This window comes from Phalacrocorax aristotelis, chromosome 23 (genome assembly GCF_949628215.1).
Source record: "Phalacrocorax aristotelis chromosome 23, bGulAri2.1, whole genome shotgun sequence".
NCBI lineage: Eukaryota > Metazoa > Chordata > Aves > Suliformes > Phalacrocoracidae > Phalacrocorax > Phalacrocorax aristotelis.
The window spans coordinates 928,545-946,968 of NC_134298.1; the positions used below are offsets into that span (position 1 = coordinate 928,545).

Consider the following 18,424-nt stretch of genomic DNA (forward strand, 5'->3'; position numbering starts at 1 on the left):
GAGCTGTACAGCCTGCTCCCACTGCAGAAGAAATGAGGCGGGGCTGGGGGAAGGCCGCGAGGTATGGCATGGGGAGGGTTCCAAGGGTGGGCAGAGTGCGCTGGGGACAGCAGGTCCTCCGGATCCCAGCACATGGCCACGCAGCAACTGGAGGGTCCACAGGGTAGTTCTGAGTCTTTTCCAAAATTGTTGTAATCATAGCTAATCCCAGGAAGGATGATTGCCGCATGGCACATAATTTATGTTTTCCATCTTTGAACTCTGACCTCTTGAGGGACACACCCTGGAGCAGGCATTCTAGGAGACAGGCCTGCAGGAAACCCTGAAGAAGCAGCGTGCAGCAGGAAAATGCAGAAAGCAAAGAGCAGCAGCAAGGAAGCACTGCACAAAGAGCCCCAACGTCCTTCATTGCGCATCACCTCGCCAGAGCCTTTGTGCAGAATGACCAGGTAACCCATGGTGGAGTCAAGGGAACCTGAGGCACTTTCACCACTTCCTCCATCCTCTCAGGCCACTGACAGGGGACCCTCCTGCAAGATCATGGCCTGCAGATCTCTGGCTGCACTGAGGAAATAGTGCTGAGGGTCCTTTCCCTTGAGTTCAGCCTTGCACAGACACACCCCCTCCCCTCCCTCCCCTGGCTTGTTGCACAGCCAAGGAAGCTCCCTGCACCACCGTGTCACGCACAGCACAGATGGACAAGGCACTGTCAGAGACCTCAACTTCCTCCAGCCACAGAAGGCTGTATTTCCCCGTGGTGTTCAGCGATGTGGTGAGACGGCCACTGTGCTTGGAGCCAGCTACTGCCTCATACGAGATATTCTGTGGGGCTTGGCCGTTCCTCTGCTGGTACAAGGGCAGAGCATCAAAACTGGAGACTTAGTAGGTGGGGATTGTTTGGAAGGTGTCTCTCTGCTTTACCATTCCTTAGGTGGAGGGTATAAAGGGGATAGGCCTGTGCCTGGTGACCAACCGCTCTGACACATCCTCCTGTGAAACATCTTGGGAGTCTCTCCTTCCCTGATGCCTGCGTCTTCTCTCTCTCCATCCTCAAGCCTTGGCTGGGGTGGCCTCTCCTGGCTCCTGCACGGTGTCTAGCCCCAAGCTCCTGTCAGCACACCCCAAGGCTGCAGCTCTCACAAACACAATGGTCAATGCACCCAAACCCTCCAGACACCAACTGCCCCACTCAGCACCCCCAGCACAATGGCCTTTCTCCCTCTATCTCCAAAAGCTATCTCAGGAACCAACAAAGGAAGTTTCCTGCCACACTGCCCATCCCATCTCATAAAACGGCTTCTGAAACGCTTGTTGTGGGGAAAAACCCACACTCAAACCCAAGCAAGCCGTCCTTCCACTTGGCCATAACCCTTCCACTCTCAGTTTCCTCAGAACCAGTGGAATCTGCATTTGTCCTCTCCTTACTCCTAGCCTTTAAGAAACAAACCTGCCACACTACTTTTACTCTTTGCATAGCATAGTGTAGGTTGGACAAGACCTCTGCAAATCACCCATTCCAAGTCCCGCCTCAGAGCTGGTCTCATTAGATGAGGCTGGTCAGGGCTGTCTCTGTCAAGTCTTGAAATTTTCCAAGGCCAGAGCCTGCACAACATCTGTGGACAGTGCATTCCAGTACTTGACAATTTTCAGGGTCAAAAAAATATTTAAAATAAAGGGAGCTTCTAATATCTAAATGGTATTTCCCAGGTTCCAAATTGTGCCTGTCGCCTCTCGTCCTACCACTGTGCACCTTTGGGAAGAGCCTGGCTCCATCTTTTCCTCACCCTCACAGCACATAACTGTAGACACCCATAAGGTCTGCCTTGAGCCTTGTTCTCCTGTCTCAGTGTGTCATGTCCTCAAGCTCCCCTGACTGCCTTGGGGGCTTCTGCTGGAATCTCTCCCACGAGCCCCACTTCCTATAAGCTACCAAAGTCTGATCCACGTACCTGAACAGTCTGATATTGCAGGCTCCAGGTTCAGGCAGTTCCTAGATGCAATGCAAGAAAGGGTTTTTTTTCCTTCCCTGTGCTAATTTCACCAGGGAATCAATCACAGGAGCTCTCACGTCTCCTGCCAAGAGCCTTTCCCTCCAACAACTACCATCCGTGGATACTGAGGGAAGCAGAGGAGCAATTCAGGCAGGTAGGCTACTTCTGCTGAGTATCCACTCCTGTGTCCCAAGTGCCTGGGCTTGGACTTGGCTGAAAAAGTCACACCCATATATGTCCCAAGAGCTTTCCTCACTGGCAGAGAGGCTGGGGAGGCACAGACACAGCCTAACCACAACACACCGCATGTTGTTGCCCTCTGCTTTGCAGACAGGCTCCATCCAACCCTTCAAGTACCCAAATGGACAACCCCTAGCTGCTAGTGCTGCCCTGGGCTTCAGGACACCACCACTGAGGTGCTGTCTGGAAACCCCTCCAAGGAAAGCCTGGAGAAGGGATCCATTGCCAGTTCAAGACAGGGACCTCTGCCATTGCAGACACCAGGTTTCCCTCTCTGCTTCTGAAGCCCAAGAACATGGACTTTGAACAGCTGAGTGAGCTGCTCGAGCCATGCAGGCTTCCTGGGAACCAGCTGGACAAAGAACTGTCCAGTCAGGGGATGGCTCTCGTCTTTAGCAGACCTCAGCCCTTCAAGCCCTTGGGCAGCCCTGCACTTCTCCTTCTGACTACCTCTGAGACATGGTCTTGGCAAACATGTCTCTACAAGGCGTACCCAAGCTTTCACCCTGTCTCTGGGACAAAATAAGTAATACACAACGCATCACCAGGGATGGGCTGGAGCTTGCAAGGCTTGCAAAGTGGAGAACGCCCGGAGCTGCAGCAATGGGGATGGTCTCTAGCTTTGATTTTTGTCTCTCATACATGGACTTTGGAGGTGAACGGGCTGAATTTCAAAAAAGGCCCTGCAGCTTGGACCCCAATGCACCTTCTCTCCTCCTGTAGTGAAATCAAAATCAATTGAACAACCTTTGTCGAACCCACAAAGGCCCCAAAGCCCTCTGCTGTCCTTAAATCCACCAGGGATGGCTGGTGCCTATTTACCTTCATAGCACTGAGCTTTCAAGGACTTGCTTAAAGTTGTCAGGGGCACAGAGGCAGAGAGCTGGCCAGCGGAGCCCTGGTTCTGAGAGTGTGTGCGGAGGCTTGGCTTGCTCGTGTGCCTGGGCATCCGTCTGTGCCTGTGGGTGCATTTGTGCCTGTGTGCTCGCATTGGTACGTTCATTTGCAAATGCACCCGTGAGGGTGAGTGTCTGCCAGTGCGTGTGTGTGTGACCAAGTGCACTTCAGTGTGTGCATGTGCATATGTTTGTACACATGCACATTTTTGCAGGTGAGCAAGTAAGTGTGTGTGTGTTGTCAGTGTGCCTGTGCGTGTCGGTGTACGGGCATCTGTGTCTGCAGACGAGCACATATATATCTGTGTTTGTACACGAGCTTGCATATATATCTGCCTGCAAGTATGAGTGTGCAAGTGCATATAAGCATGTGTGAACTCTCACGTGATGGCAAGTATTGGGGTGAATGTGTGTGCAGGCGCAGGGGTTCCTGTGTAACTGGGGGTTCATTCACGTGTGTTTTCTGCCCTTGAGAGTGTCAACAGCTCCTCCCATTTTTGAGTCATCAGCAAACTTAATTGGTATTCCTTCCAGTCCTGCATCCAAGTCATTAATGAAGAGATTAAAGAGTACCGGCCACAAGATGGATCCCTGCCGAACCCCGCTAGTGACTGGCCACCAGCCCGATGTAACCCCATTTACTATGACCCTGTGAGCCCAACCTGTCAGCCAGTTGCTCACCCACTGCATTACGTGTTTATCCAGCTCTATGCTGGACAGTTTGTCCAGGAGGAGACTGTGAGAGACAGTATCAAAAGCTTTACTGAAATCCAAAAAGCTTACATCTTTCTTACATCTTACTTTCCCCTCGTGAACCCATGCTGGCTGGGACCAATGGCTGCGTTGCCTTTGCAGTGTTTTTCAGTAATTCCCAGAATAACCTTCTCCATAAATTTGCCAGGCAGAGAAGTGAGACTGATGGGCCTTATCGTTGCCGGGGTCCTCCCTGTCGCCTTTCTTGAAGACTGGGACAACACTTGCCAGCTTCCAGTCAGCTGGGACCTCCCCAGGTTTCCAAGAGCAAAAATCAGTGAGAGAGTTCTTGCTATGACATCAGCCAGCTTTTTAAATACCCTCGGACGAAGCCCATCAGGCCCTGTCAAGTCATAGGGATCTAGCTGGAGCAGCAAGTCCTGCGCAAGTTCAGGGTTGATTGGGAGATTATCACTCCCACAGTCATGGTTCTCAGTGCAGGTGTTTGTGTTTGTGCAGGTACACAGGTGTGCTTCCACTCTTATATGTGTACAAGCGCCCATGTGCATTTGCGTACATGCATGCTTGTGACCACAAACACCTTTGTGACCCTGGGGATGGGCACGTGTGTGCACCCTGTGTGTGTGGGTGTGAGCATTTTTTGACGTGCACCTGCGTGTCCGTGGCTGTGCAATTCCTTCCATTCACTGGTGATGTCAAGAGGTGAGAACAAGAGTCCAACCAAAACTTGTTGTGAAACTCTGGGCTGGCTCAGACATCCCACGGGGGCGAGTTGCGGTGAATGTCCAGGTTTGCCCAGGGCTGCTGCACCATCCGTGCTGGATGTTATCTGGGAAACAGCCCCTGTGCTTGCAGTTGTGTTTGCTAGGAAGCAGGAGTGCTGACACTTGCGAACTGGACCCTCTCCTTCTTCCAGCCCAGCCCAGGAGGCAGGTCCAAAAGAAGAAGAGGTGGGAAAAGGCTAAAACCCCTCCGTCAGCAGAGCAGGAGAAAGTGGAAGCCCACCTGGAGAGTCTGCACCAGGGCTGAGTCTGCACGGCTACGTTCTTAGCCTGGGACAGCTGAGCGGCCATGGCATCTGGAGGTGGTAGGCATCCCAGTCCCAGAGCTCAGGGGCTGGAACGAGTGTCCCCCGACTTCATGGGGATAGCAAAGACCAGGATGAGAGCCTCCCTCCGGGTGCCTCTGCGCAGCCCAGAGCCTGAGGCCTTTGCGAGTTGAGTGTGGAGAAATGGACTCGTGGGTGTGTTGGGGCCAGGGAGGGAAGAGGTAGGGAGGAGAGAAGGGAGGGAGGGAGCGAGAAGGGTGTGACATGACCCAATGGATGGGAGCCTGGGAGTGTGGGGCTGAGGACTGCAGGGCTAGAAGCAGCTGAGCCCCTCCTAGCAAACAGGGACACAAGGCACCCCACCAGAGTGACTCGGCCTCACATTGTTTGCCTGCACAGGAACCCTCTGGCACTTGGTTTGCATCTGCTGCCCACACTGATGTGTTTCTGTCCTGGAAATCCTTGGGCTCATCATCCCAGCACTCCATGAATGAAGCAGCATGGTAGAAAGGTTAAAATTAAAAGGTAGCACTGCAGGAAATCAAAACACGGCCTGCGTCATTAGCTGGGACACTTTGATTAAGGGATGAGCACGGAGAAGATTATTACCTCCACAAAGGATGCCGGTGGACCTCGGCAAGTGCAGAACCCTTGTGAAAGCAAGTACAACTCCTCGACCCTTCATCCACTTCTCTTGCCTCCTCCTGCATTGAGGACCACATGAGGGAAGCTCCTTCTCCACCCTTTGCTCCAGGATGAGGCCTTGCCTCAAAGGCCGTCTCAGCTGGTACCCTCTCCGCCATGCTGTTGGGCTTGCAGCTCCTTCTTATGGGACATTGCAAGGGGAAGAGCGCTTGGCTTGGAGAGACGTGAGGGACTGGCTGAGGCGGCCCCTGCACTACAGGGACTCTCCCAAGCGGTCACTGAGCAAGCTGTTGATCTAGGCTGATCAGAGTGGAGGCAAAAGAGGGGCCTTCACATCTCGCAGAGGAAGGGGAGTGTGGGACACATTGCCTCGAGGCCCTTTCCAACACTATTCCTGGGAATTGTGGAAGGCAGCTCCAGAGCCAGTGACCTGCCTTGCTTTGTCTCTCCCTAGAAATGCCCTCCTGAGCATGTCCTGAGGTTGGGGAGCCTGGTCACTGGTGTCCTCAAGGGAGCAGCCTGGGGACTGCAGCAGGCCAGGGGGAGGTTCACGGTGTCCTCCTGGGGACGGATGTTCCTCCTGCTCTGCATGGAGCTGTGCTGGGAGGCAGCTCGGCAGAAGATGACCTTGAAGGCTGGCACAGTTGCTGTGCAGAGGGAGAGGGAAGCAGGAGAGAGGGACGGCAGGAAGAGAGGCTGGGGCTGCTGCCTGAGGGTCCCAAGGGTGGCCAGAAGCTTTCCAAATTACTGCTTTTACCCACAGAGGGGTTGGAGAGGATCTTCCCCCCGTGGAAGGGGACCTGTGGAACTGCTGCAGGAAGGTGATGGGCCCACTGAAACACCCCTGCCCAAGGCTGTGCTCAGGGATTGGTTTGGCGGCAGAGACATGACCCACTCTCTGACCCTGCACATCTTCAAACTCCTCACAAGCAAAGCCCAAGAGGGGAGGCAGGAAAAGCTACTGAGAGGGGAGGCAACTAGTTCAACGCAGACACGTGAACTGAAATGCTGGTATGCTGATACAAAGTCTCCTTTTCCTCTCAGCGGCTATTAGGGTTTGGGGTTTTTGTTTTGTTTTGTTTTTCTTTTGTAGAGAATGTATTTACCGGCAAATAAACTTGGGAGCAACTTTATGAATTCAAGGTCAGTCCTCTGTGCAGACCTCAGCATTTTCAGCCTGCAGGAAGCTGGACTGGTAGGAGACACAGAGTCCTCCTCTGCTGCGGCATTGCTTCTTGCATAGGAGCTGGGGGGGCTGGTTCCAGACCCCCATGTCTCCCTGAAGGAGATCACAAAGACCACCAGGGAGGTTGTCATGCATTCTTTGTTTCTACCAGTGGGGTAGATGAGACACCTGCTGATATGAGTCTCGAGACAAAAGACACCTGGTTGCTGCTGGGGAGGATGAATGTGCCTGCGGATCTTAACAGTGGTCAAGATGAACAAATCGCGAATATGTAAATGCAATGGCTCGTGTCTGTGCAGCTTGTACCTTACCAGCCAGCAGAGCGCTCCGTGCATGCTTACATCCCTGACAATAACACTGCACCTTCATGTAGAGTGCCATGGGAACATTTAAGACCCTGCCTGCATAAACTGATGTCTGAAATGGACAGGAAACGTTATGTCACGGAGGGCAGAGTTACCTCAAGCCTGAGCACATCAAACTACCACACAGAATACAGCTGTGAGAGCACAGCCCCGTTTCTCATGCCCACCTTCAGCATTTGCTGTGAAGGGGAAATTAAAATGGTAAGTGCTCAGCAATGGTAATTTGTGACCAAGAAATGATCTCTCATGGAGGTCAAGAAGGCCCAACTTCATAAGAGGTTAAAGTGGCTGCAGCAGGAAAGCCAGAGACAGGACTGCCTGTAAGGGGGTGCAGTTTCCCTGGGTGATGAGATAAGAAAGAGCTGCAGCACTGTCTTGTAGCAATCCTGGAGTGTGATGCTCAGTGGCCACCTTTGGGCAGCAGAGCTGGTGCTGGAGGATAGACCCAATGTCAGGCTGAGGCATCCCATGGAACTGCTCACAGGACTGCTGCTGCTGCCAGTGTATGTAAGGAATTGGCTCCTGACACACCTTTGCACACTCCTTGTAGAACTGCTTATGGTCGTAGGAGTCTGTCCAATCTAGTGTTCATTACTTATCTTTTTCAATTATTTAAGCAAAGATGTGTGTTTAATTCACCTCAAGGGGTAACGTAAAACTTGCCCTGCAGCAGCCTGCTGCAAGTCTGGCTTGTCCCAGACACACAGTCCCCTGCTGCCGTGCCAGCTCATCACTACAACACCGCTCCCTGTGTAGGAGCTGCGGATGATCATAGATCGCTCCCCTTGTTATCCTGAAAAGCAGGTTCGTTCAACCCGGTGTGCAAAACGCCAAACGACACACAGGGCGGAGGTATTTTATTCAAGTCACTTTTGTGCAAGGATTGGTGCTAGGTGGTAACCCACAAAGCTAGCACACCGCACCGAGAAACTGCTAGGCATTTATACAGTTAAAAATGTCAATCACAGCTAATATTCACACGCCTCAGCTAATAATGGGTTAATTTCTTTCTCCCTTTGATGTAACAGTACAGCTCACTTTAATGTACTGCACCTGCTCATAGGTTAAGGGACTTACTAGGAGCGGGGGTGGTTCCTGGCCTGTGGGCCTGATTTTCAGTATAATCACAAGGAGAGTTCCCCTGCTGGGCACTTTGTTTTAGTTCTTATCTACATCCCAATTAGTTGTTCTCCTTGACTACAGAGGTTATCAGCCTGTTCTCAGCATCTTCTGAGGTGGGATGTTTGCTTTGGTCAGTGTCTCAGCTCTCCTCAAGGATATAGTCATAAAACAAGTGCTTCTCTATCTCTCAGTTTCTGTCTCCGGCCCTCAACCTCTGTTTTGCCAGGCTCCCATAGTTCCTCGGTATGGCTTTAGCAGGCAGTGCCAAACATTCCATTCTCTTAGGGATTTCACCCTCAGGAGCCTGTAAGGAGATCAGGGGGTTGGAAGCCTTCACTTGTGTGTTGGTCTCTTCACTTACTGGCTGCAAATGTGGAGAAACCTGGAGGATTTGGCAACTGTGGCTGTTCTGTGTGCTTTGCTCTGCCCTTCAGGCACAGCCTTTGCACTTGAACTGGCTGAACACCTGGATGAACCCGATGACTTGACTCAAATCCAGTTTCAGTATTTACTTATTGAAAAGAGCAACAAACCCCAGAAATTCCTGTCAAAGGCCCTCTAGGGGCCCCTGGGTAGGGCTGGTCAGTGCTTAAACTTCCTCCTTAGGAACTGGTTTGCAGGAATTCACTAACACTGAGTGTGAGGGGCTGAGAACAAGCCCCTGGCATCCTGGTTGCCAGCAGGCTCTGCCCTACAGCCACCTTCAGCCATCTCCACAGGCACGGACACCGGCCCCTTTCAGAAAGAGGATCTTGCCCTGCAGAGCTCAGGGTGCAATGGGGAAACAGCACTGCCAGGAGAGAGCTGAGGGCCCCTTCCGCCAAGCTCAGCCGTGCACAGGCACATCCCCTCCCTCCCCTGGCTTGTGGCACAGCCAAGGAAGCTCCCTGCACCACGGTGTCTTGCACAGCACAGAGGTACAAGGCACTGTCAGAGACCTCGACTTCCTCCAGCTCCAGGAGGCTGTATTTCTCTGTGGTGTTCAGCGATGTGGTGAGGCGGCCGTTTGGCTTGGAGCCTGATCTTGCCTGATATAGACCAGCTGGGGAGCTTGGCCTTTCCTCTGCTGGTACCACAGCAAGCCATTAAAGTAGGATGTCTGGTATGTGCAGGTTGTTTGGAAGGTGCCTCTCTGCTTTACTGTGACTTGTCCTTCTTGCTGGGTGACGGTGGTCTGCCCCATGGTGCCTGGAAGAAAGGTGAAGGTCAGCAGCTCTGCTGTGGGAAAGGCTATGGGTAGCAACCCAGGAGTGGATGCAAAGCCCTGGTGGAGGAGGTTCCCTGTCCCTTGCCCTGCAGGAAAACCCTGAGGCCTGAGTACAGCCATGTGGAGAGTAGCTTTGGGCAGGAGATCAGAGCTCTCATCCCGGCATGGACCCTGAGGAGAGCTGTGCTGTGTCCCTGCTCCTCCTGCCTGGTCTCTGACTGCCCAGAGGACCAGGGAACTGCCTGTCATGCCTGATCATTGCATGCTTGCACCAGCACCCCTCCAGCAGGTTGAGGGGCCCATGGAGCTAAGATAAAAAGATTCATCCTTCTTCCCCATCCCTCTCACATCTGAGGGCTCCGAGCTCCCTCGGTAGAAAGAGGGATCCCAGGCTGAGTTGACAACCAGGAGAAAACCGGAGGCCATGACAAGCAGCAAAGAGCCACAGCCAGGTGACTCATTTAACATCCCTGTGGCAGCTTTGGCAGGATCTGCTAATTTGTGTTGGAATGGGAGAAACCTGAGGCTGCAGAGGCAGGTGGATGAGAAAAAGAGAGGCAGAGAGAGATGGACTGAAGGGAAAGAAAAGAAGGAGCAGGGGTCTGAGGTATCTTCTCTCTCATCTCTTCTCCTGTCCTTGCCAACAGTAAGACCATCTCAAAACAACTGGTGCAAAACTACAAATGCGAGGTGACATTTCCCAGTCTCTTCCTCTTATTCAAGAGAATTTCCATGCATGGACCTGATAAGGCTGGTGAGAGTTTCCACAAGGAAGGAGGAAGTATTCATTTATGAAAAGGCAGGACTTACCCAGCAGCTGCCCCAGAAAGGCAATCAGGATGAGGTATCGGAGCTGCATGCTGAGACCGACTTGCCTGTTTGTTGAGTGAGAGAGTGTCACAAAGGCACCTCCCAGCCCCGAGATAACAGAGCTGCTGGTAACGACTCTGTTGGGGGAGCAAAGGAAGAAGCGGGGAAGAGAAATGGCCTGGTCTTCCTGTGCCTGAAATGCTCCTTCTGGCTTTGTCCCTCCTCCAGCAGCAACACCTGTGGCTCCCTCAGCCAAGGGCATTCTCAGCACTTCCACAACAGGGGGGCCCTGGCCACTCTGCCCACACGTACAGGAAGATGAGCATTTATGCACTTCTACTGAGAGGAGAAAGAGCTCACATTAAAGAGCTCAACATTAAAACACCCTGGCTGACCTCAGGACCACTTCCCTGGGAGTCTCTCCTTCCTTCACTCTTGTGCCTCTGCTCACAACATGTCCTGGACAATGTCCAGAGAGCTTTTCAGTGCCTCCCAGGATGGACACTGTACACCATCTCTGGGAGTCCTGTGTCATTGCTCCCTCAGTGTCACAGTGAAAAGGGGTTTCCTGGTGTTCAGACAGAGCTTCCTTTAATTCACTTTGTGCCCTGTGCCGCTATTCCTGCCACGGGCATCAGGGAGAAAAGCCTGGCTCTGCCTTCTTCACAGCCTCCTTACAGGTATTTACGTGGAAACTGGAGCCCACAGCAGGTCTGTGCCTGCCAGGAGACAGACTAGAGGACCCTAACAATGTCCGTGGGATGCGAGGTTTAAAGTCCCTGCAGCAGCATTGACAGGATCTCCTAATTTTGAATGGAAAGGAGAAATATGGGACCACAGAGACAGCTGAGATCTCCCACGGTGACAGGAGGTGGCTCACAAGAAAGACTTAGGGAGAAATGGAGCATTATTCTTCATCTGCCTGGGAACAATGCCCCTCCCCCAAGACATAAGAAAGAGGGGATGGACCCTGCTGTGCAGCTGCCAGGGGCTCTCGCTGAAGCTTACCCTCCAAGGGGCTCCTGAGGTGGATCTGTCTTCTTGGACTCCACAGCAGACATAAGACATCTACACCAACATTAGGACTTTGGCATTGCAAATGAGAGGAGAAACAGAGGCGCAGCCCTCAACGTGCAAGCATTCTTGCTGAGCCCAGGGCCACATCCCTGGGAGCCTCTCCTTCCTTCGTGCTTGTGTCTCTTCTCTCACCTTCCCTTACACATTGTCTGGCTTGGCTGTACCTGCTTGTTTATGCATCCAGGTACTTTATTAGTTTAGAATTCATTATGCTTCTCTGCAGCAGCTAACAAGCCTTAATATTCCCAGACAGCATTCGGGGAATCTGAACTAAAGATAGATTTATTCAGTTCCCCAAGGCTATGCTGCAGGTATAGGGACTGAAATTAGCGTTACTTGCTTTGGTGTTTTCTGATTCTATATAATCCAAAGGATTTCCATCACCAAAGCTTCCAAGACTGTCTCCAAATGTGGTCTAAACGTGATTAATAAATACACACAGTATTATGGAAGTTCCTGGGGAGTTTGGGGTTGAAGTTGTCTTTCTTCTGGTGCAAATTCAAGGTCAGTCTCCTTAAAAAAAACCTTTCAGTGTTGGGGCACTGGAGGGGCCTCCTTTACAGGAGACATGACACCATGCGTATCTATCCGCACGTCTCCTTTTGCCACTGGTGGAACGGTCTAAACTCTTTTCCACTCTTAGCGACAACACTCTGTTCCAGTGGCGGCGCGCGGTACCTGTGGGTGACGCGGTACCTGCGCGTTAGAATCCGCGCAGGCACTAACGCTGTGACACCGTCAGCTTCCGCTGCCCCAAGCACGGGGCCGGCGGGCGGAGCGGCAGCGCCCCCTGGCGGGCCCGCCCGGGGCCGTCCCCCCGCCCCCGCCCCACACGCCCGGCCCCGCCCGCGCCGGTTCGTGCCCGGCCGCAGCCCCGGCTCCTCTCCCCGTGTCTCCCACGGCGCAGTAATACACCGCCGCGTCCCCGCGCCGGGGCCGGGCGAGCCGCAGGACGCTGGACCGGCGGTCTGGGGCCACCCACAGCCGCCCCGCGGGGTCCCGCAGCTCTTTGGCCTCTTTAAAAGTGAGCCCGATGAATGCGGGGGCTCGGCCCGGGAGCTGACGGTACCAGGAGATAGAGTCGGCGGTCTGTATGTTGGGGTGTGAGCAGGTGATGTTGATGCCGGTGTCCTCGGTGGTCTCTGCCGACGGCTCCTGCTGCACCTGGGCTCTGCCAGCAGCCACTGCCAAGAGAAGAGAAGGAAAGGACAAGGGTTGTCAAAGATCGCCCAGCTCCAATGGCTCTTTTCTCAGAGAAATCATTGGAAGGAGCGGCAGTGAGAGAGTACCAGTCCGGAATGGATGGGGACATATGACCATGATCCGGGTGTGGGTGTGTGGAGCGAGCGAAATCCTCTAGGACAGAATTTGAAATAGAGGCATGGAGACACAGTATGCAAGTCAGGCGCAAGTCAGATGGATGGATGGATATATGGAAGGATGGTGAGGGGGTGAGGGGGAGAGGGGACAGGAGAGGTGGGTGTGTTACACTGAAGGACGGAGGGCTGAATCCAGAGCAATAAAATGCTGAATTCACAGGGAGGCCAGAGGATGTATGGAATAACGGCGCAGTGCAGGGAAACAGCCCTGAACCTACAGATATGAAGGAGGCAGAGCAATAGATGAGAGAGGGGTCTCAGAGAATAGAATGAGAGGACAGAGATGGTAGGTTCATGGAGAGAGGGGTGAAAAAATGGGTGGATGGAGGAAGGGAGGAGGATTAGACAGGGAGAGGGGTTGTTACAGTGAAGGACAGAAGGCCGTATTCTGGGCAAGCAATTCGAAGAATAGGAAAGGGGACTTGGAGGCTTTGGGAAGGAGAACGAAGAGGTGGCAGAGAGGTAGGGAGTGGGAAGAGTTGGCGCTGGGCGCCCTGGGGAACATCCCGGGCACCGCCCCGGCCCCCACCCACCGCCGCCAGCCCCGCGCACCCAGGAGCACGGCGGCCAGCCCCGCCAGCCCTGCGCCCCGGCACCGCCGCATCCCGCCGCTCCGCCGCCCGCGCCTCGCTGCGCCCCGCCAGCCCCGGCTCTCTGCTCCGGCCGCGCCGCCTCCTCTCCCCCTCCTCTTCTCTCCTCGTCCCCTCCGCCGCCGCCAGCTCCGCCCCGGGGCTGCGCCCTGCGCCGGCGCCGCTCGGGGTCTCGCCCGGCCCCGCAGCGCTCAGTGGCTCTGCACGGGCAGAGGTTTCTCTCCTGGCAAATGGACTCTCCCCGTCCTCCTGGTGAGCAAGGACTCCCCCGCAACAATAACCCCGCACAGCGCCAGGCACGGCCTGGGGGAGCTGCAGGGCCCTGAGCCAGGAGATGGACCAGCTTCCCAGAGCTGCCTCCGAGCTCAGGGGCTGGCAACACCAGCCACTGATTTCCTGCGCATGGCAGTGAGGAGGCTGAGAGCCTGCCTCGGCTGCCTCTCTGCAGTCCCAGCACACTGCCTAGAAGTTGTGTTGAGGCAAAGTGTCTGTGAGGACACCTGTGCCCATGGGTGTGCTGGGGTCAGGGGTGGCAGGGGCAAGGTGGGAGTTACACAGTCTGAATGTAGGTGAGAAGGCACCTCCAGAGGTCGTCTAGGTCAATCTCCTACTCAGAACCAATCCCATTAGAGCAGGTTGCTCAAGGTCACAGTCAGTCATGCCTTGAACAGCTCCCAGGGTGGAGATTGCACAGCCTCCCTGGGAAACCCATTCCAGTTCTTGTTACTTCTTTTAAGCTACTGCTTAATCAGATGTCTCCATGTCCCAGCTGCTGTCCGTTGCCTCCACTCTAAGAAGGTACTCCCTGTGGCCTGAATCTGAGTCCATGTCCATCTTCCCTGTCTCCTCTGAAGAAGCAGTTGCAGAAAGCAAGGTCTCCCCTGAGACTTCCCTTCTCCAAGATGGTCCGGCCCAGCTCGCTCAGGCTCTTCTCCTCTCACATTGCCAACCCCCTACCCACCCTGGTGGCCTTTATTGGACTCACTTCAGTATGTGGATATCCTTCTTGAGAGGGGACCCCAACCTGCATGCAGTACTCCACATATGGTCTCCCAAGGGCCAGAGGGCCAGGATGACCTTCCTGGACCTATTAGCAACACTTTGACTAACACAGCCCAGTACGGCAGTGGTTGGTCCTGTTTACCTCAAGGGCACACTGTGGTCTCATGTTCAGCTGGGTCTCTCCTACAACCACACATCCTCTTCTGTGGATCTGCTTACTAGGCAGGCAGCCCCCAGCGTGCATGACTGCATGGGCCGGTTCCTCCATCACATGCAAAACCTTGTCCTTGCTCTTTCTGGCCTTCATGAGCTTCCAGTCAGCCCATTGCTTCATGGTCACAACTCTTTGAGCCTGGCAGCCAATTTTCCACCTGCCTTATCATGCTCCTAATGAACTCATTCAATGCCAGTTTGTTTGTAAAGGAAGAATGGGAGAGGGTGTCAAAAGTCCTTCTAAACTACAGACACACATGTCACCGAATCCCAGAATCCCAGAATCACAGGTTGAAGGGACCTCAGGGATCATCTAGTCCAACCTTTCTAAGAAGAGGAGAGTCTAAACAAGACGGACCAGCACCCTGTACAGACGACTCTTGAAAGTGTCTAACATGGCAGAGTCAACCACTTCCTTGGGGAGATTATTCCAACGGTTGACTGTTCTCAGTGTGAAAAATTTCCCTCTGGTCTCCAGTCGGAATGTCCTCTGTCCTTTCCTTCTCCACAGGGCCATTGTTGGAAAGAGGGTCTCTTCTGGACACTCAGCCACAGGGTCTGTCCCTTCTACTCAGAACACAGCAACGTCAGGCTCCTGGGTCCTTTCATTCAGTCCCTGTTTGGTGCAAGTTCTCAGCCTCTGCCTGACACAGCATCATGCCGATGAGGTGCACAAGTACATTTGGCCTTGGCTTGGACACGAGAGGGGTCTGCGTTCCATACCAGACACCACTGATATGTAGTGAAAGCAGATCCACTCAGGGATGGCCAGCCCATGGTTGGCAGGTGCCATCGCTGTTGAAATGCACTCAGGGTCCTTCTGACCCTGGGAACCAGCTGCTCTGTGGTGCTAGTGGAGAGAGCAGTGGAGAGTGTCTCCGCTGTGAGCAGCATATTCCCTCCTGATGGTTGACACACAAGGACACACACATGCATATTCATGCACATGGGTGTGGAATCGTGCGCGGAGTTGAGCTCCGACATGTGTTTATACAACACAGCTGCACACGAAGACAAGGAGACAGGTAGGCAGAGATGCAACCATGGCCTCTGGTGAGAACACGTGGGGACAACTGCAGCAATGGTAGAGCATTCTGGGGCAGGACGAGGCCCTGGGAATGCCCATGGCATTGTTTGTGCACTCCCAGGCTGCACAGAGTGGGGACTAGTCAAAATGGGCCAGCAATTTTTCCTGAGGGTGCTGTTACGCCGGATGGGGTCAAAACCAAGCAGAACAAGCCACACACCTGGGAAGGTAAAAAGAGTGACCATTGAGGTGAGCTGATGCGGGAGGGAAAGAGAAGGACAGGGTACATCCTCATGCACAGGAACCCTTGAGTGTCCAGCTGAGGAATGCTGGAGCTTATTCCTGAGAACAGTGCTTCAAACAGCCCCACCAGAGTGACCCAGGCTGACTTCACTTGCCTGCTCTCGACCCGTCCAGCACTTGAACTGAGTTCTGCCAGCACTGCTGCATTCCTGCCCTAGAAATTCTGGGGCCTTTCATCCCAGCACTCACAAGAAGCCTTCAGTGGGGAATGGGCATGCTCTATACCTGGCAATGAAAAGGCAGCAGTGTTGGAAATCACAGCACAGCCCATATCATTAGCTGTGACAGTCTGCATTGAAGATGAGCTTGTCAGGAAATTGTTACCTCTGCAAAGGGTGCCTGTGTTCCTGCGGCAATGAAGGGCAGATATAAAAGCCAGAGCAAGTCCCCGCTCTCTCATCCACTTCTCTTGCCTCCTTCTCCTTGGGAACAGGTGAGTCCTGAGCCCCTTCTTCTCCTCTTCCAAAGTGAAATCTCTCCTTGATGGACACTTGAGCTGCTACTGGCTCTGGCCTGTGCTCAGGCTTTGGAGCATCATGCCACGGGAGAGAGAAGTGGGGAGGAAGCCTGCTAGAGAGAGGCTGGGACATGTCAGAGGGGGCATTGGTTTACAAGTTAGGAGAGGGCGTCCGTGGGCAAGGCTGTCATTTGTAGGGGAAGGAATACTGTGTGGTTTCTGGCACCGCTTTCAGGTCCTCGCACAGTAGTACCTTGCCTCTTTTGTGACAGGGAAATAAGCTGCCCCTCACCCATCCTTGTGCTCTGCTTCCTCCCTGCCTTGTCTGCCAGGTGCACCTCCAGCCCAGAGACATGTCCTGCTACAGCCAGTGCCTGCCATGCCGGCCCTGCGGCCCGACCCCGCTGGCCAACAGCTGCAATGAGCCCTGTGTCAGGCAGTGCCAGAACTCCACTGTCGTCATTGAGCCCCCGGCTGTGGTGGTGACCCTGCCCGGCCCCATCCTCAGCTCCTTCCCACAGAGCACCGTGGTGGGCTCGTCCACCTCCGCTGCTGTTGGCAGCATCCTGAGCTGTGATGGAGTGCCCATCTCCTCCGGGGGCTTTGACCTCTCCTGCATTACCAGCCGCTACTGTGGCAGAAGGTGCCCTCCCTGCTAAAGATGCTGGGAAAGCCCCAGGGAGACAGCCTGAGGGACTCAGAATATGGTGCTGGGCAGAGAATTGCTCTCCTGGATTGTGTTTTCAGCACATCTCAGCAACCTTGCCTTTGCCTCCCTTTACTTTGTTGGCTTTGGTTCCCCTTGGCAGCAAGGCCCCACAAAGGCCAGCCTGGTGGGGACCATCTGTCTCCTCTCCGTCTATGGGGCAGGCAGAAAGACTTTGTGAAGGGACTTCTCCATGGCCAACGACCGCACACTCTCGGCTGCCTCTGGGGCTCCCTGCATCGCTGTCCTCCACTCAGAGTGACTTTGCTTCCCTCTCTGGACTCATTAAAGTTGTGCCACATTCAAGCCTGGCCTCCATGTGGTCCTTCCCTCTGTGGACACTCTCCAAGCTGCCAAAGCAGAGGGGTGTTGTTCTGTGGTGGAAAGGGGTGAGGGCACAAGGACACCCTTGTTCCTTCAGAGAGGATTGGGAGGTTGGGACATGCCGCAGTGGCTCCACTTTTGGGCACCATCCCTTGGTCCTGAGGAAGACATTTCTGGCTGCTTTGCTGCCGGTGACCATCAGGCCTTGCCCTGCTGTGTCTCTGCCCACAAATGCCCAGCAAGGCAGGAGGCCCTGAGGGCTCAGAAGCCCCATGAGCCCCCTGAGGAAGGGCATTTGTCTTGCTATGGCCAGAGCTGTGCTGGATTGGCAGGAGGTGGGTGTGGGGCTCCCGAAGATGATTGGCTTTGCAGAATGAGAGGAGTGGTAAAGCAGGGAACAGCCTTTAGGCTGGCCCACAGCTGCTACTCCACTTTCCTCTCCTCTCCCCCACCGATCATGGGGCCATGCCTGGCAGGCATGAGCATCAGCAGAGGGGAAATTCGCCCATGCCACTGAGTATGTTGAGGCTGGAGAATGGAGGTAAGCCTGTGGGAGCTGAGGGTAGTCAGCACAGAAATGGGGATGGTGAAATGATGTATTTCTGAGGGAGATCAAATTGCTCTGATACGCAGCAGGCAGGAGAATGTGAAGATCAGCAAGGATGAGGGTACCGGGTGCACTTCCCATGAAAGCTGCATGTGAGCCTCAAAGCTCTTGACTGCTTCATTGGTCCCCCCAGAGAGTTTGTTCTGAGGAATTGGCTGCCATTCTGGGGGTAGAGGATATTTTTCCATGTAAATTTCATGCCTTGTGATCAGTGGAAATGTCACCTGGCAGCCACTGAAATCTCATATTGTAATTCCTTCATGTAAAATCAGATGTTGTGACAAAAGCATACGAGCGGAAGAACAGAAATCCCCATGTCAATATCGTCCATCAGGAGGGAATTATGGTCATTGTCATGTTTTTATGTGGGACAGAGTTAGTTTTCTTCACTGTAGCTGGTACAGTGCTGTGCTTGGGACTTAGTGTGAAAATAATGTTGATAACACACTGATGTTTTGGTTGTTGCTGGGTAGTGCTTGTACTAGTCAAGGACTTTTCCAGCTTCCCCTGCTCTG

At 53.8% G+C, this 18,424-nt stretch overlaps 2 protein-coding genes across 3 annotated transcripts in view; one reads left to right on the plus strand and one right to left on the minus strand.

Annotated features, from left to right (window-relative positions):
* The window catches only part of LOC142068101 (T cell receptor alpha chain MC.7.G5-like), a 532,408-nt gene that overhangs the window by 379,813 nt on the left and 134,171 nt on the right, over positions 1 to 18,424 (minus strand). The gene's annotated exons all lie outside the window — the stretch shown is intronic.
* On the plus strand, positions 9,444 to 16,931 carry LOC142067736 (feather keratin Cos1-1/Cos1-3/Cos2-1-like). Of its 2 annotated transcripts, none has more exons than XM_075116672.1 (2): positions 9,444 to 9,474; positions 16,624 to 16,931. In XM_075116672.1, exons 1-2 carry the CDS (start codon positions 9,462 to 9,464, stop codon positions 16,929 to 16,931), a joined length of 321 nt encoding a protein of 106 aa, XP_074972773.1. In that variant the 5' UTR covers positions 9,444 to 9,461. The 2 variants fall into 2 exon arrangements, with proteins under 2 accessions (XP_074972773.1, XP_074972772.1); XM_075116671.1 differs by lacking the exon at positions 9,444 to 9,474 and adding an exon at positions 16,171 to 16,248 and having other exon boundaries at positions 16,617 to 16,931.

Coding starts and splice junctions, on each gene's coding strand:
- LOC142067736 (XM_075116671.1), top strand. CDS start 16,171: ATGAAGGGCAGATATAAAAGCCAGAGCAAGTCCCCGCTCTCTCATCCA. Junction 16,249..16,616: donor CTCCTTCTCCTTGGGAACAG/GTGAGTCCTGAG, acceptor GTGCACCTCCAG/CCCAGAGACATGTCCTGCTA.